Source organism: Alligator mississippiensis, chromosome 2, assembly GCF_030867095.1.
Source record: "Alligator mississippiensis isolate rAllMis1 chromosome 2, rAllMis1, whole genome shotgun sequence".
Lineage (NCBI taxonomy): Eukaryota > Metazoa > Chordata > Crocodylia > Alligatoridae > Alligator > Alligator mississippiensis.
This window is the reverse complement of record NC_081825.1, coordinates 202,794,502-202,819,734: the sequence shown is the minus strand read 5'-3', so window position 1 is coordinate 202,819,734 and position 25,233 is coordinate 202,794,502. Positions and strand designations below refer to the sequence as shown.

The 25,233-nt window shown below is 41.9% G+C and overlaps 1 protein-coding gene across 4 annotated transcripts in view; it reads left to right on the top strand.

The window, feature by feature from the left end:
* The window catches only part of SYT9 (synaptotagmin 9), a 151,379-nt gene that overhangs the window by 48,372 nt on the left and 77,774 nt on the right, over positions 1-25,233 (top strand). For all 4 annotated transcript variants that reach the window (XM_019477036.2, XM_006268641.4, XM_019477037.2 and 1 more), the window contains exons 2-3: positions 18,651-18,999; positions 22,656-23,202. In XM_019477036.2, the coding sequence (XP_019332581.1) occupies positions 18,651-18,999; positions 22,656-23,202 (896 nt within the window). The remainder of the gene's footprint in view (positions 1-18,650; positions 19,000-22,655; positions 23,203-25,233) is intronic.

Genomic DNA, 25,233 nt, shown 5'->3' with positions numbered 1-25,233 from the left:
GGAAACAAAACAAAACCAGCCCTTGAGTCTCTCTTTCTCCAGATTGGAGGGCAACCCATTGAAGACTGACAATCAACATGGTTGTTATATACCACTTGAACAGAGGTATCTGTCCCTTCTCTCATAAGAGGAAGCCTGTATCTCTGGGAAATATGCTTTCATAATAGAGTGCCACAAGGAAACAAGACAATGTGCATACCTAAAACCAAACTAACATTTATGGTATTAAAAACAATACCTGTTGTTGTCTATATCTGTGTGGTGAAGATCATTTTCCCAGTCAAGGACTAGGACCAACAGTGCTACAAAAATATTACTTCTTCCCCCAAAGACCTTACAATCAAAATAAAAGCTTTTCAAATGTTAACATACATAACAGCACATCATAGCACACGGGCTCCGCTGATCAGAAAGAGAGCAGATCAGGAAGGGATGCATTATTTAAACATTCAGTAATGCATCTTGACTTTTGCCAACTGGGATCATCAGACAGGGATTTACTTGCTATAATTAAAAAAAATGTGCATGAAGTTTTTTTCTCCAAAGCAAGAAAGGACTGCTAATGCATATCAAAGCTACTTGTTGCATATTGGGAGGTAATGATTACTTGATGCACCTCTTCTGTTTCCTTCATTTATAAAACATTAAGGAAAGTTTTTGCTGAGGGTCATCAAACTGACTCTCGGTAACCTTGCTAATTGGATTTCTTGGTAATACCCAATAAACAAACAAGTTTTGTTCCTATGAGCCTGGACCTCTTTCCGTAGCACCACAGATGGATGAGCTCTCCTTCCAAATCTCAGTTCTGTGTATCTGGACCACTGGTGATCCAGTGGACTGAATATTCTGTGATAAAATCAAGCTAAGATAGTTGGAATCCAGGGAATATGCCACAAGAAACCTTGCAGATATGTTTCTAGAAATTAATTTTGGGTCAGGGTCTTGATCCAATATGTCTACCAAGATAGGATGTGCTCTCTGAATACATTTCTTCCACAGAGCCACACAGATTCTCTCTTCTGTTTCAAAGCTTCCCAAGTTACAGAAGAACTGACAGCCTGTCACGAATTAGATGCATTTGTACCTTGACCACTATAATGTTCAGCTATCAATATTAATCAGGTCCCACCACTGTCAAAGCCAGGCAGGTAGTTCATATGTTGTGGCAAAGTAGCACATTCAAAAGGAGTTATAGAATCTGCACTAATGTTATTCCTTGCCTGGACATGGCAAGAAACCCTTCTTGAGGAGACTTCCATGAGAAGCGGTGATCAAATTAATTCTTATAAGGACCACGCTGTCTAGGGCTAGGTACAGATAGTCAAAAAGCCCAAGGCGAAATCGATCCAAGTTATGCCGTTTTCTGTAAGTGGCATACTTTAGATTGGTAGCAAATGCAGCACAGATTCGCCCTTTGGTGGGTGGGCAGGGGGGCAAATCTTAGACTAGGTTTCATCATTTTTATTCCAGTCTATGCATGCCAGACTTCTGTTCTGTTACGGCTATAGACCAGTTTCTAATCACGTATCCCAGTAAAAGTGTAATGTCTGTACCTGGCCTAAGGGGCCAGCGCATAGTCAGCAGAGGCGGCAGTGGGCTTTTCTACAGAAGCTTCTAGCCTCAAACTTATCTCAGATGAGCTTCATGTTAATGGATGGGACTTTTCTGAAGAGAAATGTATTTTCACACAGGCATGTGAAATACCTGAATAAAGGAAAATGATACTAATCTAATTTATCTAATTTAATCTATAACTTTCTGTTGATTTTCTAGTAGCAAATTATAAGTTCAATAAAGAAATACATGTATAGAAATAGGAAATACAGCTGCTATCAAATTCATAAATTCTCATCATCATATAATACAGTTGTTTACAAAAATATTATATACAGCATTACCCAAATTTTGGGTTCAGAAAGCATTTCTTGAAATACTAGAGAAGTATTACTTCTGCAATGACAGCCACAAGAAAATAGCATGCCATAGGTCAAATTCTGCCTTTTAGTTCGTGTATGAAAATCTTACTGACAGTGAATTATGTACACATTTTATAGGAACCTTTGGTCCTATCTATCTACCTATCTCAATATATAGGTAGGTAGGTGGGGGGAGGTTGCATGTAGCAGAGGTAGGGTATATATCAGAAATCGGGAATTTTCTAAATAAAGGGTGAGCTGTAACACGAGTTCTTGTAGCGTTCTTAAGAATCCAGATTGCCCTTCTCTTCATGTTTCACTCACAATGGCCTTATGATAAATTGGTTTTCTGGAGAAAATCGAGCCCCCCACTGCTCTGCCTCTGAAATGACCCTTCTTGTTTTGCACTGAAAGGCAGGAGGCATGTTGGATGAGGAACAGCATAGAAGACACATTTTGTGTTTAAAAGGTATTCTATAAGTATAAAGCTCTGAAAAGAATGGAGAACAAGGATTTGAGTAAGTGTTTAAAAACCTTTCTTTCTCAGGTATCAGATAATGTTTATATTTCATTCTTAATAAATTGGGGTTGAACATCCACAGTACACTCTGCCCTGTGCATAACACGTGGCCTGATTCTGCTCCATGCTAAGGTTACTAGTTGGGTAAAACGAGTCTGTATGGTTATGACAATCAGACACTTGAAGAGCTCCTGGATGCAAGTCAGGGGGTTGCTCTAATTGGCATACGGGGCTGAATTGTCCCCATCATCTCAAACAATGAACAGGGGGAGAATTTGTCTTAATGTAATGTTTGCTGCTGCAACCTTCTCACCTGCACTTAAGCAGAACTCTGGTAAAGATAGGCCCTCAGAGTGGCTACTGTTTATAGGATCTGACAATCACAGAACCACCCTCCTTACCTCTTTCTCATAAGCATTCGGTAGCTTTTCCTATTTACAAATCAAGAGTCATGTCTCCAGACATAATGAAAGTGTGGAATTTGTGTGAATTGCCACTTGTGAAAATGCCATAGAGGAGGCTCTGAAATCTCAGCTTCATTTTTTTAAATTAAGCCGGGATGTTTTAAAGGTAGTTCTGAGTGTTTTAAAAATAGCTTTTCAAGTATGAACAAAACACAAACAGATGCAGTACCAACTGCCTGACTCGACAGGAGCTTCAAAATCTTGCTGAGAGGTGATTGTCTCCTATTTATTTGAACAGATTAGTAAACTAGAAGCTTATTGATGATACTTCAAATATTAATACTGCTGACTGTCTTACTGATGACAATTTTATCAGAGAAATCATACTAAGATACTTTCCCACAACTGCTTGGAACAATAGCAGACACTGGAAAAGGGCTCAGAAGGCAGCTAGCTGCTATAACAGATTGCTTGGGGATGGATACATGAGGAATTCTAACCCCTAAATTTAAAGATTTTGATGTCCAAAAGCAAAAAGGAAGAAAGGAGGAGCTTCCCATCCTTGTATAATCCACCATGGAAATTTAATAAAATGACCACATGCTGCACCTTTCTAGTTCCATCAGGGCCGTGTTCAACTTTTGAAACTCCCATTTAGGAAGTCACTGCTATACAAATGTTATTACTGTCAGCTTTTAAGAACTGAAAATTTAAGGTTGACATAAACATACAAAATTTAATATCAAAATGAATAAAGCATGTGGGACACTTTTCTGATTTTACTATACTTATTAGCAGAGGTTTTAGAGTGGTGACTGCTACTCAAATCTTGGTTTATCCTATGAATGATATGAAAGTGTTTGCGTACCTAACAGTGTTACTCTTGGGCACCACCTTTAACAATATCTTGTTCACCCCAGGGTGCCAGGGCACACTCTGGTTGGGAATGACTGATACAGAGCCTTAGTAGAGAAAAGTAAAGATTTTTTTAAATTCTTGCCAGTTTTACAATTTATAATGTTGTAATTTATAGAATTACAGTATAGAAACTGTAACAAAGTTAAGGATTATATTATAATTATTATATATTCAAACAGTCTTAGTAATAAATAGTGAAAACCACAAGAGTATTATTAAACTTGTCACTGTATATAGAAAGAGATTTGTGTGTCATGGCAACCCATTATCCAGTTTTTAGTACTTTACATTTAACTAGTTAAGGCTGTGATTCAGCAAAGCATCTCTTAAGCTAAACCTTATTTAGGAAAACACTTAAACCTACTCTGTGCTTTAAAATGTGTTTAAGTGCAGTTTAAATCAGCACGTGCTTAATGCTTTAATGAATTAGGGCCTAAATGCAGCTTCTTCCATTCAACAAAATCAGTACAAAGAATAGAATTGTTGAGATGAAGATACAAAAATAGATATAGCAAGGAAAACCAATGACAAGGGAATTTATCTAGCATGGGGTGTGTCTACATGTGCATTAATGCACTGTTGTTATGGCACACTAAGCTTAGTACCTCTAAATGCACAGTAACCAGCACTACTGCGCAGTAGCACCAACACACAATCTTCTCATGATGCTTAATGTGCAGTAGACTAATTCTCTGACCTCAGGCCAAAATAATGCACAATGTTGTAAGGAGGAAGACAAAAACTGGTTGCATTTTGAAATGCAATAAAGGTTGTGAGGTGAGGGAGGGGGAAGGTTTTGAAATCCACTTAGCTGCTACAGCCAATTCTGGCTGGCAGTGTTTTCTGCTTTCTTCATGTACCCTGATATGGGGATGTATCAGAAATGTAGTATGAGTTGTTTCAGCCAGATAGTAACTAATAAGCCAGCACAGGACTACTTCTGGAGGCCTTCATGCCAGAGCAACTTCAGCATGTTGGGTTGGGACTGGAAAACAATTTTTTGTTGTGTCTCAGCCATGGAAAACATCAGTCCCCCCTGACTGCATCACTATGAACAGAGATGTCTTTATGACTTGGGGGAAGATTAGATTATCAACCTTGCTTAACTCAAAATTTAACCTCACAAAGCTGGCCTCCGTGCTTATCCTACCTTTTCTCTGTTCTCTACCTTGTCATCCTTGTTCTCTGTGCCCTGCAAAAGATGCACATTGTAGGTGCCAGCATAAGCCTGTAGGTAATAATTTATGTAAAGATTGTGTGTGTATGTATATGTGAAAGAGACAAGGAAAGAAAGAGACAGAAACAAGATGGGGGGGCAAGGCAGTTGAGGGGGTTGGATGGTAGGGTGAACTTTTCAAATTCTGTTTCCTTCCTTTTCCTCTTATTGTAGAAGAGGAGGAGTTTGACTCTTTGTGGTAGGTTCTGTGCATAGCTACCAGTTTTAGGACTCAAAAAGTCTTAAGAGTAAGAATTGCCCAAAAAATTTTTTTCATCACAAAGCTACCAAATTGGCTCCTTCTGAAGGGATCAGTGGCATCAGAAGTTCTAGGCAGCTTGTTACAAACATTAGCTATTCAGTTGTCATGACTGGAGAAGGGCAAACATAGTGCCCATATTTAAGAAAGGGAAAAAAGGAGGATCCAGAGAACTATAGACTAGTCAGTCTTACCTCAGTCCCTGGAAAAAAGATCCTCAAAAAAATCCATTTCTAAGGACTTGGAAGAGAAGAAGGTGATTAGGGACAGTCAGCATGGACTCAGAAGGGGCAAGTCATGCCGGACCAACCTAATCGCCTTCTAAAATGAGGTGACTGGCTCTGTGGATGCAGGGAGGCCAGTGGATGTAATGTACCTTGATTTTAGCAAGGCTTTTGATACAGTCTCCCATTACATTCTTGCAGGCAAGCTAAGGAAATATGGGCTGGACAAATGGACTGAAAGGTAAATAGAAAACTGTCTGGAACATAAGGCTCAGAGAATAGTAATCAATGGCTTGATGTCTAGTTGGCAGCCATTATCAAGTGCAGTGCACCAGGGGTCGATCCTGGAGCTGGTTTTGTTCAATGTCTTCATCCACAATCTGGAAGATGGCTGAATGTGTACCCTCAGCAAGTTTGCAGATCACACCATACGCTAGAGGGAAGGGCTAGGATTCAGAATGACCTAGACAAATTGGAGGATTGGGCCAAAAGGAATCTCATGAGGTTCAACAAGGACAAGTGCAAAGTCCTGCACTTAGGACAGAACAGTCCCATGCACCAGTACAGGCTGGGGGCTGACTGGCTGGGCAGCAGCTCTGCAGAAAAGGTCCTAGAGGTTACTGTGGACAATAAGCTGAATATGAGGGAGCACAATTGGTTCCTGAAAACTGTGTCGTAAGTTGAAACGTCATAACTCAGAACCAATTTTCCCATAGGAAACAATGTTATAAATGGGGGATTGGTTCCTGAACCAAGGGCCAATACCCTATTTTCACCAAAAATAACCCAGGATTGTGTACTCAATCAATTATAGATGAGTAATATAGCTACATTAATGTGTTTGTATTGTAAATAGCAATCATATTGATTTGGAAGGACTTCTTTTAGGTGACTTTGCTGGATTTTTTGAAGGGCTCTTGGTTGGACTTTTTCAAGGGTTCTTGGCTGAAATCTTCTCAGGAGTCTTGGCTGCAGGTTTTTCTGGAATCTTGTCTGCTTTCTTAAAGATAGTGTCCAAGGAAATTTAGACAGATGTTTTCCAGGGAGATGGGCAACTCAGCGAACTTGTTCCCTGGCATAGTATTGCATCAGATCAAGAGTTGTAAAGTCGAAATTGATGTCAGAAAGTTGAAACTGGGTGTCAATGTAAAAATGTTAAGTGTGAAATGTTGTAACTGGAAACGTTGTAAGTCGAGGACTGCCTGTACTGGGCTGCATTGGTAGGTGTGTTGCCAGTAGGTCACAGGAAGTGATTATTCCTCTTTATTCAGACCTGGTGAGGCCACATCTGGAGTATTGTGTTCAGTTTTGCACCTCCCACTCCACTACAGAAAGGATATGCACAAATTGAGAGAGTCCAGCGGAGGGCAACAAATTGTTGAGGGGGCAGGAGCACATGACTTCTGAGGAGAGGCTGAGGGAACTGGGCTTATTTAGTTTAGAGAAGAGAAGACTCAGAGGGGATTTAATACCAGTCTTCAACTACCTGAAGGGAGGTTCAAAAGAGGATGGAGCTAGATTGTTCTCAGTGGTGTCAGATGGCAAAACAAGGAGCAATGGTCTCAAGTTGCAGCAAGGGAAGTTTAGGTTAGATATTAAGAAGAATTTTCTCACTAGGAGGGTAGTAAAGCACTGGAACAGGTTACCTAGAGAGGTGGTGGAAGCTTCATTCTTGGAGGTTTTCAAAACCCAGCTAGACAAAGCTTTGGCTGAGATGATCTAGTAGGGGATGGTTCTGCTTTGAGCAGCGGGTTGGACTAGATGGCCTCCTGAGATCCCTTCCAACCCTCATTTTCTATGATTCTATGAACTCCACTGTAAGGTAGGTAAGTAGGTAAGAATTACCCTCATCTTACAAATGTGGAAATGGAAGTGTGCAGAAATGGAATCTAATGTTTTCATACTGGATTTAATTTAATGGAGACTGCCACCTAGAACTCTAACTGAAGTTATTGGATAGTGAGATATTTGGTACATCTGGATTTGGGCACTTTTTTTACCTAGGCTTTGAAAATTTCATTTTACGTTAGTTCCCAAAGACCATAGTGGAAATTAATATCAAAGCTGAAGTCCTTGACTCTCAGCTCATTGCTGCGTCCATTCTGCTGTGCTGTCCTTTTGTGGCCAGCAGTCACATTGACTCCTCAGTGAAGGAAATGTCAGATCAAAAGCACCTACCTGGTAAGGCTACTGTATGGAAGGTATTACTTAAAACTGATCTAGAGATCTTCCCTCATGAAAAGATTGTGGCTGTTTATATAACCCACTCTGAGAGGCTAGAGCATAGCTGTGAAACTCTGATCTAACAGGAAAAAAGTAACTGACATCTCTTAACTCTTTTGATTAGTTTGCACTAGTTAATTTTTAAGGGTACCTTGGCAATGGAAAGGGCTAAAACCTTACTTTTCAAAAAAAGCAAGGAAGCAAGCTGAAATTCTCTTTTACATTTGAGTTATGCAAATTAGGAAGGCCTCGGGCTAAGAGCATCATGGATTTAAAAAGGCCACTTCTGTTCATAACCATAAAAGAGCAGCAGAGGTTTGAATGTTCAGTTTTGTTCATATCTGTTTCTGTGATTAAATTTTCTTTGGCTTTTACATTTTTAAGATGTCTCACTTCTTTAGATTTGTTCTCACCTTTCATTTATGTTTCCTTTAGTCTCTCTGCTTTCACATGTTTTCCATTTTTATCTTTGGAAAAGAAAAAGAAATAGATTACAAGATTCCAGTTATTGCCCATCCAGTTCTTGCCATCTTGGAAAGAACAGACTGATAAGCAGACCTGCTTATTCATGTGCTTGGGACCACAACTTAGGTAGGAAGGTTTCGATTAAATGAGAATCTAGCCCTTGGCATTTACACCTTTAAGATAATGATCTGATAGTATCTGGTTTCCTTCCCTTCATATCCTCTAGCAAATTCTTAGCTCAGACAATTGCCATATGTGGCTCATTTTATTTTTTTCTAATAAGTCAATAACCCCCTGATTTCTTCAGTTCTTGTTTTAAATGCTCTGGCAATTAGTGTTAAGATATCCAAAACTGAAGGTACCAGCTAAAAAGTCTAGAGTGGTCTTATATGGGGATTCCACACCCAAACATAAAATGTAGAAAAGACTTGAAGCAGAGAACTTGTTTTGTTCCAAGGTGTACAATTCCTGGGTCATGCCTAGGTTTCAGGGGGAGCAGGACAAGCTCCTTAGTAGGAATGAAAATTCCTTATGGAGGCCAGTTTTACTAGGAATTTGATAATAATTTACATGAGAATGCATTTGAAATGTAATTGTACAGAGGTTGCTCTGAGCTTTACTGCTGTCACCAACTGGTTCAAGGACAGCCAAGTATCTTAATATGGTGTATTAATGTCCTTCCAAATAAAAGCTTGATTCTACATACTTTGCAAGATAGCCATGCTGAAGTTACATGGCCAATTGAGTTCACATATACCTGTTATTTCAGTTTGCTTAGGTTCAAACTGGCCCTCATATCAGCAGAAGATAATTATGTTCAGCCCCTTCTCTTCCTTAATTTGAGTTTAACATAAGGACCATCCCCATTTAACAATCCCCAGAAGAAGATGTGAACTGAAGTGGTGTCCCAGGCAAATTTTCAGTGACAACTAGGAATTTTGAGGAGACAGAGAAATCATTAGCGACCCCTTAAGCCCTCCACACAGAACATGTTCTGTATGTGTGAGAATTCATTTTATTTCCTTTTAAATGGGACTGAATCTCCTCACTGGATTAAAGATACCCCTTCACGTCCATGCAGGGAAAAAGGAGACTGTTATATATATGGCTTCTCTGATGCAGTGAGCTCACATGCTGTGGAAGAGATCTGAGGTCTTAACCACAGAGTGAACATAAAACCTCCATTAGAGTACTGGGCTGACTGATTTAGCACTGCATCACAGCTATGGTGATATAGGAACTAATGTGCCCCGATTCTTGTGTAAAATGGGACCTTGACTTGGCCTTTATTCTTGTTTTTAAGTAAAATATAGTTCTATGATATTGGCAAATTAGAGTAACTAAATTCCAAAGGGGATGGCGACATAACAGAAGCATTCAGTCTTCAAAAATAGAGAAATATGAGACTAAAATGCAGAGAAATCCTGACGAAGAATATGGCATGATTCTATCTCCCTGCTGGCTCTGACTCTAGGGAAGTGCTGCATGCAAAATTATTAGGCACATGCTGAGACTGCAAACAAATGGATCCAACCTTAAAAAGCTATGCTTTGTTTGCTCTCTTTTTTTCATAGTAAGAAACTAGGAAAGTAAAAATGAAAATACCCTGCATGACTGCAAAGGAGGAGATGGCTTTGCAAGCAGGCTGAGGTGTTTTGTGGAATCCAGCCAAATGTTTGTTTCAGTCTATATTCAATGAGCGAGAACCCCTAATGACAAAATTCTTCTTGGTGTTTTGGTATTTTGAACAGGTATAGCTTTAGAGCTGTTTGAAAAAAAGACACTCTCACTTTTCATGAAAAATTACTATTTTTAAACCTGCTGTGGTGCATTTTGAATGTCCTGAGAGCCAAGATTTCAGTTCAGCCCATTACAAAGAAACCCTAATAATGACATTTTGCCTTGGAAAATCAGCATTTTGAAATCTGTCTTGTTCCTCTGGGACCAGAATATGTTTGATGTGGCATGACTGTACCAGGAAAGGAAAAATGTAAGAAGTATTTTCCCCAGGGGATCCTTTGCCATCACAAAAGCTCAAGCACAAGAGTAATCCTTGTGGTCAAGACATTTCTCTGTTGCAAAATTTCAATATTTCATGTGCAGTGGAACGAAGGGATACAGCTGAATGGCCTGGCCCTTTTGCCCAAAGGAAATGTTGAAACACTGAAGCAGCTTACTTAGGTTGTAAAATCTCCATCTTTGGAGGTTTTTAAGGCCTGGCTTGACAAAGTCCTGGCTGTATTGATTTAGTTGGGGATGGTCCTGCTCTGAGCAGGAGGTTGGACTAGATGACCTCCTGAGGTCCCTTCCAACCCTAATTTTCTATGATTATATGATTCTAAGTTCAGAGAAAACAGGAATATAGTTAATGGCGCTGGGTAACTGCATCGAGTAGGGACCATCAGCAAAAGGAATGGTGAACTATCTTGCTATGCTGACATGTTACTGGAGACAGTTTTCCTTCCGAAGCACAGCCACACCCAGTGCTGTCCCACAGCTGTGCCACACTGCCCCCACACCTAGACCTGTGCATTAAATCAACAGCCTGAATACTTGGGAGGATTCTGATTTGCAGCTGCAGTCTGGAATGTCTTAAACCAGATTAATCTTGTATACATGTTGCTGCAGTTTTTGTAAAAACTGAGCTAGTACATTAGATTTAACAGCTGATGTCCTGAGTTTCATCATAATTCAGGAGCTCCTTGAACTACATGGCTTCAGTATTTGTAAATGTAAATAGTGAGGATCTTTTCTGCTCTTAAAACAGAGTAGAGCAAGTCACTGACATCAAGCTGGAGAAAAAAAGCACAGGGGAAATACAGATAAACAGGTCTCAGAAAAACTGAGACATCTGGAGAGGTGGAAGGAAAATTACTGAGAAAAAAAAATCAATATGAAATAGTAAATATAGCTTAAATGAAAACAGCTCCATAGGAGCCTCACACTGTTAAAACCAGAGAGAATGTGATTTATATACTTGTTACTTGTGGCTGCACTGCCCCAAGCTATCACAATGCCCAAGGGATAAAGCATCCCTTGGTATGCACAGGAACAGGATCTGTTTGGTGTGTGAAAACATGCAAGAGAGATGTTCAGTATCCAAAGTAGTTACCTGCAAATTATTGTCTAGGTTCAGATAAGATTTGTTGACTTTGGTATTTAGCTTTATTGCTATGTCACAGACACATACAAACACACATATGCCCTAAAGATCCCTATCAAAAAATCCACCCTCCCCCCCCCTCCAAAAAAATAATAACCTGAAAAGACCAAATCAAATCCTAATGAGAGAGGGTGAGAAAAAGAAAGTGGTGAAACAATAATCATTGATATATCTCCTTTATTCATAAATGCAGTTTCTTTAATAGCTCTCCTACCAACACACACCAAGTAACTAGCTGCTATGGGGGAAACACTTGCTATTGATTTTTCCTGCATATATGGTTCAACAGTAGTAAATGAGCACCTTGGGTATGCTAACATCCAGCTGGCTTAGTTCAAGGAAGGGACTCATAGGTGTTTAGAAGACACAATGTATTTTAGTACAGTCCATGTCTAGTCAAGCCAGTGTACATGGTAGGGTGCAGAAGCTAATGATTGAAGCAGGGAACTGGTGTAAAGGATTCTGGGTTCTTCTTCTCCACAGACCTTGGAAAGCTTGGAAAGCTACTTAACCTTTCCATTCTTCAGGGTATAAAGTATAAAACAACTTAAGTACCCATCCCTTTCAGGGATCTTGTAATACTTTCATACTAAATGCTTATAAGGCATTTCAACTTCCTTAGATAAAATTACAAAGTATTATTATTTTTATCATTTTGATACAGTCTACTAGCTGATTCATTTCAGTGATTCATTAGATTCATTTTATCATCTTGATTCAGTCTACTAGCTAACTGTCCTCTCTCCTCAAGTCATTACTGGAGTAGTGGATTGTTTTGGTTACCTCAAATGTTCAAAATTGTCTATTGCTTCCATATATATTGGTGTTGTCTATTCTCTGGTTGTGTTCCTTCCTTACAAACTTCCCTTCTTCTCTGGTCTTGACAAATCTCAATGTACTGTATTTATTTCTATCAAAATACTTCTGCAAAGATTTTAACTCATTGGTCTGGGCAATCTGCCACCTTTGCTGTCCTGTGCCAAATACCCACTTCACTACTGTCTCAATCAGAAATTCTTTTTCTTTACTTTCAAGGTGCTTACTGGTCTACCCTCACCCTGTTTTCCCTATAATACCCCCCCCACACACACACACAGATGCCAAAAATGATGCTGATCAGTACCCTCCTTGTTTTCATTTAGTGGGAAGGAGGACACCATGGGTCCTATTGGCTTGTGTTACTTGTTTTCTTGGGTTGGTATTCAGCACTCTAAGTTGGACAGCTCCTGGGTAAGACTGATTTAACAGCAACTGAATTATCATGCCCAAAAGGAAATTTAGCTTTCCTGTCCTGTGTGCTGGGGTGGGAAAAACCCATGGTGAAGTCTATAGACATTCGTTTTCCCATTCATTCATATTACTTTTTTAATACTCTATTTTAGGGTTGACTGAATATATTTGACTCAGACTGTCATAACTAACTAACTAACTAACTAACTAATTAACTAACTAACAGTGAGCTGTATGACTATACCTCATGCAGTTATTTGACACTTTAGCATAGTAGTAAGATGGAGAAACGAGACTACATTGACATTTAAAACTTACAAACAATATGAAAAATAACACTAAGTTTTTGTTTGTAGCTTGATGCAATGAGACAGAGTTCTTACTAATTGTGCTTAAAGCATGATCTGTTGTCTAACCCACAGAGAAGCTCATTTAGAAAATGCCATTACCATCAAAGCAGCTGTTTCATTCAGCCATTTTCTCTAGATTCCACTTAAAAATGAACCAAAACAAATCAAATGGCTTTCCAAGCAGTAACCTATTTGTGTCAATGTGACTAAAGGATAGGATACTGCTAGAGCTACATGATGGGCTGGCAAGAAAATACCATCATGCTTTCTGTAATGAAAGGGGCAAACTGGAGGCAATTCAGAGAACAAAAGTAACTGTACCCAATGTATTGCAATGACTAAGGGATGTATGACAACTATCAAAAAATATGTATAGGAAACATCTACATGAGATGCTTAACTATACAGTAGCATAGTTTACTGTGCAGTAAGCATGTGCATCTACATGTGCGCAACTTTACTGTGTAGTAAAACCCCCTAAACATGAGTAAATTTGATACCTGCAAACACAGGTATAAAATTTACTCACAATTAGTTACAGCACAGAAATGCATGTGTAGACGTGGCCTAGGAGCAAATTTGCTTCTAAGTCAGCCCTGCCACTAGGGGCCCGGCCTCAGGCTAGCCCCAGGGCTCTGGGCTGGGAGCCTCTCCCACCTTTATGACAGCCCCTGCCACAGGCCCTTAAAAGCCTGCAGGCATTTTGAGCCCTGGGGCACACCAGAAGGGAGTCTGAGGCAACTCCAGGTCCTGTGTCCCCTTGGAAGACTACATGCTAGCCTCACCAGCCTGCCTGCACCCTGGCACTGTTGCCTGGTGCTACCGTGCTGCGCACCTGCCAGTCCCATGCTGTCCAGGCCTACAGGCTGCTGTAGGCTCCAACCAGGCCTGCCAGCACCCAGCCCCAGCTGCAAGTAGCTTCTGGGGCCAGGTCCCCATGCCTGTAGCCCACCCCCAGCAGCCTGCCCTGAGCCTACAGGTGCTATGAGGTATTGCCTCTGCCACGTGGCTGCCAGTACCATGCCAGGCCCAATAGCATAGGGACAGCTGCATGGAAGCCCAGAGAGCCAGCATGGGAATCACAATAGCTTTGTCATCCCCAGCGCCCCTTGCTCACACCCATACCTGCCCCTGGGGCCCCAACTAATCCATGGAGGGACTGGTGACCTCATGGTGCTGTGGGACAAGATGGAGGTGCAGCACCAGTTTGAGCAGGGTGGGCACTCCAACACCCACGTCTTTGAGGGACTTTCAAGCTGGATGCAGGAGCATAGGAACAACCGGTCAGTGCAGCAATTCTGCATAAAGGTCAAGGCCTTGAGGGCACATTAGGCTGTCATCAGTGACCATAATCATCAGTCAGGGACTGCCTGTAAGTCCATGCCCCAGGATGCATCTATGCTGTCTACAGCAGCAGAGGTGGCCTGCCCAAGCCCCTGCTCCAGCCTGGCACCTGCAGTGACATGTCACCAGGGGAAAGCCACCTGGGCATCTAGCAGCTCATCCCACTGAGCTCCCTGGCTGCAGTCTCTGCCAGGAGCTCAGGGAGCCTGGGCCAGTGCCTGCCACCCCAGCTCCGCAGCCCCAACCCCCACCACGAGGCACAGCAAGCCATGACATCACTGGCTGCCAGTAGTGCCAGCTCCTCCCTGGGGGAGTCCCCCAGCCAGGCACCTACCTGCTGCACCCTGCTGTCTGAGGACACCGCCCAAAGCTGCACACCATTCCCAACAGCCATGAGTGCACAGAGCCACCAGCCATACCAGCCCCAGCCACATGGTAATCCCTGCACTGTGGGGAGGGCCCTCCCCACCCTGAAATAACAGAGACTTGGTGGGATGGCTCACATAACTGGAGCACTGTCATGGATGGGTGCAAATTGTCCCCAAAGGACAGATAGAGGAGAAGAGGAGGAAGAGTTGTGCTTTATGTAAAAGAGCTATATGATTGCTCTGAGCTCCAATACGAAACTGGAGATATGCCTATTGAATATCTCTGGATTAGGGTCAGAGGGGAGAGCAATAAGGGTGATGTTGTGGTGGATGTCTCCTATAGACCACCAGACCATGAGGATGAGCTAGGTGAAGTTTCCCGACTACAGGCCCTGGCTGTTCAATCACCCTGATATCTACTGGGAGGGCAATAGAGCAGTGCACAGAAAGTAATTGGAGAATGCTGAGGACCACTTCCAGATGCAATTGTTGGATAGGCCAACTAGAGGCCATGATATTCTTGGCCTGCTGCTCACAAACAGGGAAGAATTAGCAGGAAATGTGGATGGCAACTTGGGCAGCAGCGATCATGAGATGATTTGAACTCAGGATCCCGAGTAAAGGAAGGAAGGACACCAGCAGAGTAAGGACCTTGGACTTCAGAAAATCAGAGAACTGATGGGCAAGATTCCCTAGGAGGCCAGCGTGAGGAGAAAATAAATCCAGCAGAGCTGGTTGCATTTTACAAAAACTTTACTGAGGGCTCAGGAACAAACCACCCAGATAAGCAGGGAGATTAGCAAATGTGGAAGAAGACCAGCTGGGCTTAGCAGGAAACTCTTCAATGAGCTAAAACACAAAAAGGAAGTTTAAAAGAAGTGGAAACTTGGACAAACAGCTAGGGAGGAGTATAAGAGTATTGGTTGGTCATGCAGGGATGAAGTCAGGAAGGCTAAAATGCAATTGGAGTTGCAGCTAGCATGGGAGGTGAAGGGGAACAAGATGGGTTTCTATAAGTATGTCAGCAACAAGAGGAAGATCAGGGAAAGTGTGGGTCCCTGACTGAATGGGGGAGACAACCTAGTGACAGATAATGTGGAACAGGTTGAAGCACTCAATGCCTTTTTTACCTCAGTCCTCACAGACAAGATCAGTTGCCAGTCTACTGCATCTGGCAGCACAGTTTGAGTGAGGAGGTGAGCAGCTGACAGAGGCAAAAGAACAGGTTAGGGATTATTTAGAAAAACTGGACATGTAAAAGTCCATGGAACAAGGTGTGACGTACCTGAGGGTACTGAGGGAGTTGGCGGATGTGATTGGAAAGCCACTGGCCATTATTTTTAAAAACGTGGTGATTGGGAGAGGTCTTGAATGCTTGGAAAAAGGCAAATATAATGCCCTTCTTTAAGAAAGGGAGGAAGAAGGATCTGGGGAACTACAAGCTGATCAGCCTCGCCTCAGTCCCTGGAAAAATCATGGAGCAAGTTCTCAAGGAATCCATTTCTAAGCCCTTATAGGAGAAGGTGGTTAGAAACAGTCAGCATGGATTCACCAAGGGCAAGTCATGCCTGACCAATCTGATTGCCCTCTATGGTGAGATAACCGGTTCTGTGAATGTGGAAAGAGCAGTGGATATGATATACCTTGACTTTAATAAGACTTTGTAGTTTCCTACAACTTTCTCACAAGCAAGCCAAGGAAGACCAGGTTGGATGAATGGACAATCAGGTGGATAGAAAAGTGGCTGGATTGTCAGGCTCAGAGGGTAGTAATCAATGGCTCAGTGTTTATTTGGCAACCCATATCAAGTGGAGTGCCCCAGGGGTTGGTCCTGGGGCAGTTTTATTCAATATCTTCATCAACAACCTGGAAGATGGGATAAAGTGTACCCTCAGCAAGTTTGCAGATGACACCAAGGTGGCTGGAGTAATAGATACATTGGGGGATAGGGCTAAGATTCAGAGAGACCTCAACAAATTGGAGGATTGGACCAAAAGAAATCTCACGAGGTTCAATAAGGAGAAATGCAAAGTCCTGCACTTAGAACAGTCCCATGCACCAGTACAGACTGGTGACTAACTAGTTAAGCAGCAGCTCTGCAGAAAAGGACCTGGGGGTCACAGTGGACAGTAAGCTGAAGATGAGCCAACAGTGTGCCCTTGTTGCCAAGAAGGCTAATGGCATACTGGGATGCATTAGTAGGAACATTGCCAGCAGGTCGAGGGAAGTGATTCTTCTCTATTTTGCACTGGTGAAGCCAGATCTGGAGAACTGTGTCCAGTTTTACACCCCCCCACCCCTCACCCGCCCCAACACACACACAAAGGATGTGGACAAATTGGAGAGTCCAGCAGAGGGCAACAAAAATTGTTGGGGGCTCAGGCACATGACTGATGAGAGGCTGAGGGAACTGGGCTCATTTAGTCTAGAGAAGAGAAGGCTGAGGTGGTGCATCTACATCTGTAAATGGCTGCACAGTTGCTACTGCACAGTCACTTAGTACTTGCTTTAGCACGTACTAAATGCCCCCATGCAGTAACCGCTAAATGACGGTGCATGAGTTGTTTCCGACCCCACTTTGCATTAGTAACAAGCTACTGCATAGTAGTTCATTGCTACTGCACAGTAGCATTGGTGTCATGGGTCATGCCCACTGAAGCAACATTGCCACAGCAACAAGCTACATATAGCGTCTCATGTAGGCATGCCCAGGGGGATTTAATAGTATTCAAGTACCTGAAGGGTGGTTACAAAGAGGATGGAGCTAGACTGTTCTCAGTGGTGGAAGATGACAAAACAAGAAGCAACTCATGTTGCAGCAAGGGAAATTTATGTTAGATATTAGGAAAACTGTATCATCAGGAGGGTAGTAAAGTACTGGAACAGGTTAGCGAGAGAGGTTGTGGAATCTGCATCCTTTCAGGTTTTTAAGATCTAGCTAGGCAAAGCCTTGACTGGGCTGATATAATTGTGGATGGTTCTACTTTGAGCAGGAGTTTGCACTAAATGACCCCCTGAGGTCCCTTCCAACTCTAATTTTCTATGATTCTATGAGTCTTCCAAATAAAACACAGTGTTTAAATACCAAACAAGCAAGTGAACAGACAAACAAAATCATCCCTTCTGCCCTTCCCCAAGCACTAGAACAGGAGCCCTCTGGCTCTGGCCCCAGCAGAGCAGTCTGGTACATCCATGCAACAAAATGTTTAGCTTACATCCTGCTTCCTTTCTCCTTGCAACTGTTCTCTCACAGCTCTTTCCTTTGGGGTTTTAAGCTCCCAGTGGAACACTCCCTTAGCTGAAGGCCCAGCAGCTGAATATCCTATATCCTTAGCACAGCTGGCTACCCTTTCTTAAGGGGACAGAGTACCCTGTTACAGTCTGTTGAACCTTACTGTGCAGTGCTAACTTCCCGCAGCAAAGGCTGTATGTCAGTTTAACATCTTCAGTGCTTGTAACAGAATGTGTGAACATAGCCACTGAAGCATGATAATATATTGCAAGGCTTTCCATATTTAATCTTTTGTATATTTCTTTTAAAAATTTTCAGGTAACATGGAAGACACTCTTTATGATTACTTTGTATTTTGTATACTTTCCTTGTGTATCTTTTACAAATACCATAAAAACGTTCCCCAGACTAGCATTTAGTAACATAAGAGACTAATGAATAGATTAGGTTGAATAAAATAACTCTAAATGATGTTTCAAGCTCCTTTATAAAACATCTGAAATGACAGGAAGCACATCTTCAGTCACATGTAAATAATGTATTTCAAAGGCATAATTCTGTGTTAATATTTTATTTACATACAATAAAACTTTAATGACAATTTTTTTTCCGGAGAAAGTGGAGAAGAAAACATTTTAATACATTTTTATGACCTGACAGTTGCTGCTATCAGTATTTAATTTTTCCAATCCAAGTTAAGCAATATGTAAAGAAAGCTTAGCTCTATGTTGTGTTCCCTGTAGGAGATGCACAAATCTCTAACCAGTTGGAGAAAAAACAAAAAATGTGAAATGTCTCTGTGTGTTCCTTCTTTGCAGATGTCTCAGTAAGCTTGCTATCCTTAGTTGTCACAGCCTGTGGACTTGCTCTGTTTGGTGTGTCTCTGTTTGTGTCCTGGAAGCTTTGCTGGATCCCTTGGCGAGAACGTGGCCTGCCTTCTGGAAACAAAGACAAGCAGGATTCGCTGAACTATACAGACACAGAAACCAATGACCATGAGTATAGCGAGGATTACTTGGGACAGCCTACTTCCTACCCAGAGTCCTCCATGAAAATTAGCCACACTTCCCCTGATATTCCATTAGATGCTCAAGCAGGGACCAAGGAGAACTGTGTACACAATGTCCGAATGCATCGCCAAATTACAGAACCAACTTCTTCTGCTCGGTCAGTAGCACAATTTTCTTCTAATAATAAAATATTTCTCTCCCAGTTTCATCCCCATCCATTTTTAGACAGTATGCAGGCCAACAACAAATGTTTATTTTACCTGTCTTAATCCTTTCACTTTAATGGTTATAGAAAATTATTTACTTGTTGGGGTGTGCTTCATGACAGACGGTTTAAGAAGGTGTGGCCATAATGGTAGTCCTTTTTTTTCAACCATAAACAACAAATGCACCATCTGCCTACTCCCCTCACAAACAAGAAAACTTGCCAAAATAGTGTCCTTTGGAACAAGAGAACAGTCTAGATTTGATCCTGTAAAGCATGTTCATTTATACTTATCGCTGAGGCTGAGCACTCAGTAATATCCCTGTGAAGATTTCAAAAACAACCAAAAAATAGGGCAAGCTAATGAAACACTTATAGGAGTCAGAAATAGGATTAGAAGTGATAGATTTTAGTTACAGCATTGACTATGGGTGAAAAACTGACTGAACAAGTTTGGATGCAGGCAGAGGAAACTGAGCACCAGTATATGAGGGAACAGGAAAGGAGGAAGGTGACAGTGTGAGAGTGTGGAAGGAAAGGTGATAAAAAGATTATTCTGCACATGGCAATAAAAAGATCAGCACTTGAACAGCCAATTAGTGAAGTTCTGAGCCAATGTAGATATACCGGAGCTGGAGAAGGTACAGCACTAGCCCCACAGTTCTTCAGTAACTTATTCTGGTCGCCTGAATTAGCAAGTTTGGCAAAGACTCTTGACCACAGGCTGTTCTTTAAGATAAGGTGCAGTGAGAACAGCTAAGAGCTAGGGATTAAGTTCAGTAATTGCCAGTCTTTCAGTGTTAATATCTTGATCTAGATCAGGGCTGTCCAACTTCTGAGTAGCTGGAGGCCACATGCTGTGCACCCTCCCCCCCTAATCACATGGGCTGCATGTCATGTGGGTGCCCCCCCAGGCCCCAAGCCCCTTGGACTCTGTGGGCCCTGCCATCACATCCCACATCCAGGAGCACACCAGAAAACAGAAGCTGGATGATGGGAGTGGAGCCCAGAGATCCTGGCCTTAGCAGCCAGAATGATGGTAGAAGTGGCAGCAAGGCATGAGCTTGCAGGCCAAGAGTTGCACAGCTCTGGTTTAGAAAAGCAAAGACCCCAGTAAACAACAGGAATGCTCCTGAGTACCTGGATAAATGTCCTTGTCTTTTTCTCAATAGGCTGTAGATCAGTCCTAGGAATCTGTGACTATGGAAACTGAACCCAAGCAAGGATTGCATTACCAGCCACATGCAAGGTGGATTTCAAACTCTGGCACTGCATCCTACTTAAGATATAGGACACACAAGCAGATTGTCAATGAGAGAACATTTTTTTTTACTGACAGTCCACAAGCTTTACAGACAACCAAACTTTTTTAATTATGTGTTTTTTACGTAATATAAAGGAAATGTAAAATACAAAAATACACACGTAATTGGTACAGTTCATAGGCACAAGAGGATTTTAATTCTCTCCCCTATGCCCCCAGAAGCCAGGGACTTTTTAATATTCTCAATATAATTCCCAGAGTTTTCTGTCATATTCACATTTTCACTGTTTTAGTAAAGCAAAATTCTTCCTTCAGCAGTGAGAGCTAAAGCCTTACTAGGCACAAGGCAGTGGAAGCAAGAAAATCCAGTGCTGAAACCACAAAGAGACAAATTTCTCAATCATGCAAGAAAAAGGAAGACTATGAAATTTACTCACCCAAAACAATTATATCTTCTTAGTCCTCGATCAGCAGCGCTCCCTACAGAAAAGCTAGTTTAGGACTGGGGAGTGACAGTTCCTGAAGTTTTACCTCAGAAGAAAGGGAAGGAGAAATTCTTTTGAACCTTCTTTCCATCCCTTCAAACACTTAAATATACAGTTTGGAAGAGAACCCTAAGAAAGGTACCGGAAAAAAACAAGTCCGCTCATTTTAATTCCCTTCCTACATTCAACTGGAGCCCCTAATGCCACGTGCCTTTTCAGATTTCCATTCTGTATGAGCAACTCTGACATGGAAGATGTGACATGCAGGCTGATGACAGGAAGCATGTGTATATGAGACAGCCTAGTACTTGAAACCAGGACACCAGGGTTCTAGTCCTTGATCAGTTATGAATTTGCTGTATAACTTTCATCTAATTTCTGTACTTCAGTTTTCCCACCTTTTCAAAGTGGATACTGTATTAACCCACAAGTCTGTATTTACCTCTTGTGTTGCATTATGTCAATCTTCTTTAAAGAAGGGTAGGGGTTAAGTTGTCTAATTTTTTTATCTGTGACATGATAATATTTTGTCATGGAAAACTACTAATGTATAACTACATAATTATGCTTTTATTATGTAGCAAGGGAGAAAAAATAGTTGGATTATGAGAGAGAGAATGTTTCTGTTTTAACACACATACACACATTTACAAGAAATGAATGATAACATGAGAGGAAATATTGCTGATTACATTCAGCATAAATAGTCTCAACTAATTGTAACCTACGATTTTTCCCAGGTGTTCCCTTTTATGTGCACTATGCTTTGGTTCTTCAATATGATGCATGATTTTATGTATTGATAAGAAAAAATTGTAAAATCCAACTCATAAAGATGAGGGCTTTTACCTAATCTAACTTTCTCATCCAACTGCCCTACAGGGACTGCAAATTTGATTTCTGCCATCTTCTTGTGAAGTGGAAATTTCAATCACAATAACCAAGTGACTGCAGATAATAAATCTCACTGGACCGAAGCTAAAAGGAACTTTCTCTCCTAGGAGTAATAAAACTAAAGCAGTCTTTCAGCCTAACTGCTTACAATGTTTATAACATCTGCTGGTAGTTATGAGAGAAGGACCGCAGCAGAAGGAAAAACATTGATAGAAATGGGCAGCAAACCATTTAAATTAAAAAGAAACAGCTTGTAAATCAAATAGTAGCTTTTATTGATGTTATTAATTTACAGCTGTTGGGAAATACCTCCCTCCCATTTCAGTCTTTTCTCTTCCTACCAGATATCAATAAACTCACCTAAAGCTATGTGATGGGTAAAGAGACAGATTCTCCTCTCCATTATATAGGCATAAACCATTAAATTGTGCGGGATTGGGCTGAATATTTATAAAGTCCTTTCATGGCAAATAATAGGAATAATTATTATTACAAATGTACCTATGGGACTAATTCATACTTCATGGTACTAAATCCATTGATTTCTCTGAATTTATATCTGGCATGGGAGGGCTACTTTTGCAGTTATATGCAGTTATATTAAATCATATATACATTTATAACTTGATGGAAATAGGTGATTTGGCAGCTTTCCAATTAGCTTGGCTATGGGGGGGGGGGGGGTGTTACAAGCTTCAACTGACTTTGGAGAGTATATTCTGTGAGCTTAAGGTAAAAGAATTGTGCATTATACAAGCATAATAAATCAAATGATGAAGATGAACTGTAATAATATTTCAATTATAGAAATATTGCTCTATTAAAAAGGGATCGTGTGCTATAGATGTTCATGCAATCTAAAGGCATGATTAAATAAGCCCAATGAAATTAAAATAATGTCCAGACAAGAATCACACAACACCTGACAATATAATCAATTTAGCTTCTTTCATGTTTTGCTTAAGGCACAATTCAATCCGAAGACAGCTCAACCTTTCAAACCCAGACTTCAACATCCAGCAGCTTCAAAAACAGGAGCAGCTGACTGGGATTGGACGTATTAAACCGGAGCTATATAAGCAAAGATCAGTGGACACTGATGACGGGCGGCGAAACAACAGCAAAGCCTGTGGGAAGCTCAACTTTATTTTGAAATATGATTGTGACTTAGAGCAGCTGATAGTAAAAATTCACAAAGCTGTCAACCTGCCAGCAAAGGACTTTTCTGGGACTTCAGACCCTTATGTGAAGATCTATTTGCTTCCAGATAGGAAAACAAAACACCAGACTAAAGTGCACAGAAAAACCCTAAACCCAGTATTTGATGAAGTTTTTTTATTTCCTGTTCCATACAATGACCTGACCACAAGGAAGCTCCACTTCTCTGTGTACGACTTTGACAGGTTCTCCAGGCATGACTTGATTGGCCAAGTGATAGTGGATAATTTTTTAGATTTGACAGACTTTCCCAGGGAATGTAATATTTGGAAGGATATTGAATATGTCACCAATGTAAGTATCCCAGTTTTTCATTTTACAATTTTATATTTCAGTTTAACAACTTATTTATAACCTTGACCTGTTTTAAACTGATCAAATTGGTCTCTATGATACATTTATGGAGAAAATTATTCTTTTGTCTCTCTATCGGCATTTGACCTCAATCCATAGAATGTGTTACTATATTTCCAGTCATCATTTTACTTTTATAGGATTTTTTTTTTAATGTAGTATCTATGGAAGTTAATCACATCCCTGTTAATAACAGAAAAAAGCTAGAGAAATATGCTTTCTAATCCCAATTTACCATGAAAAATGCTATTTTGCCCTTTTTCCCTTTATATATGTGTTATTTATTATCTGTCACATTTGTGTTAGCATACAATTTACCTGAGTGTACAAAGTGAAGGACCGTATGGCTTTCCTCAATCCTGCAAAGTCAGCTGACATTGCATCTACAGTCCTGGTGAATTCTTGACTCTGAAAGCTGGCACTAGCAGTTACCAGTCAATGTCACATAAGATGTGGAAACGCCAAACTGTGCAATGAAACCCTTCAGTTCACATTCCAAGGATCAAGTCACAGTTAGTACATTTGCATAAAAGCATACCGCAGGTGGTTCTTGCCTGAGGTAAATGTTAACAAATACAGGGCAGGTTTAAAAAGAGGAAATTTGAAGCCCCATGGGGAGGGAGGGAGGGAGTTAGGCAGGGCTGGGCCTGGGGATGCTGCCCAGCCTGGTGCCCAGGGCTGGAAAGCATGGCTTCAGGGCCCTGGTGGGGAGTGGGATGGGGCTGCGGGTGGCTCATCCAGGGGGCAGAGGGGAATGGAGCCAACTTCTCATCACTGTACATACTCCTAGGGGAACCTGTGCCCCCCAGATCTGTGCACAGGGCAGGGGCGGGGGTGAGTGTGGGCTGCTCACTGTGGGCTCGGGCTCCCTGTCCTGTTGCCGTTCCCCAGGGCGTCTGCAGCCCAGCGGGTGGAACCTGGCGCAGCAGAGCAGAGTAGGGCCAGGCCCAGAAGCTCCTTGCTTCTGTGAGACCCATGTCTCCCTGGCAAGGTGTCTCCTGCCTGCCCAGCTGCATTAAAGGCAGCGGCACAGGGTTGTGCTCCTCACTGCTCCAGGGCAGGCAGGGGGCACATCACCAGGGCAGCACAGAGTTTGCAGTGACAAGGAGCTACCCCGCCCAGCCCTGCTCTGCCTTTTTCATGCCTGGTCCCACACAGCTGCAGAGGCCCCAAGGAAGGTCAGCGGAGTGGGGAGCCTGAGCCTGCAGCAGGCAGCCTGCAAACACCTCTGCCCCACACACAAATCTGGGGGGCACAGGTCCCCCTGCCCCAGTAGGAGTGTGTGCAGTGGTGGTGCCTGAGCCCACAGCAGGCCGCCTGCCCCCACACAGGCTCCAGTCCAGCCATGCCACCCATGGGAGAAGGGGAGCCAGGCTCCATGCTCTGCTGTGCTGCAGCAGTTGCCACCTCCCATGGATGGCAGCCAGGGCTAGGTCACTGCTGTGAGAGGCAGGGGCCTGCAGAACCAGGTCCTTGGCCCCATAGCTCTGGCAGCTGGGGGCTGCCTCTGGCAAGGCTGGGAGGAGCAGGGGGCTGTGGGGGAGAAGTGAAGGGCACCAGCAGTGCCAGGGAGCTGTGGAGGAAGTGAGGGGCACCAGCAGATCTCGGGGGCAGTGGTTGGGGAGTAAGGGGCACCAGCAGAGCGGGGGGGCTGTTGGGGGGGGGGAGAGTGAGAGACCTGCTGGACCTGTGTTCTGTGAGCTAAGGGAGCAAGGGGAAATATTGTTTTCCATGATAAAAAACCCCAAATCAAATACCAAAATGTATAGGTATTTAGAATCTATTCTATTCTAGTGATTGAGGTACTGATAGGCTTCCAAATTGCTTTAAAATTGTAAATGTATCAATAAAACGTTGTGTTCAATTTATATATATATATAAACAAATATATAAATTTATATATATATATAAATAAATATATTATAAAGCTAAATACTGTGAGAACCCATTTATGTGAACCTTTTATCTGGA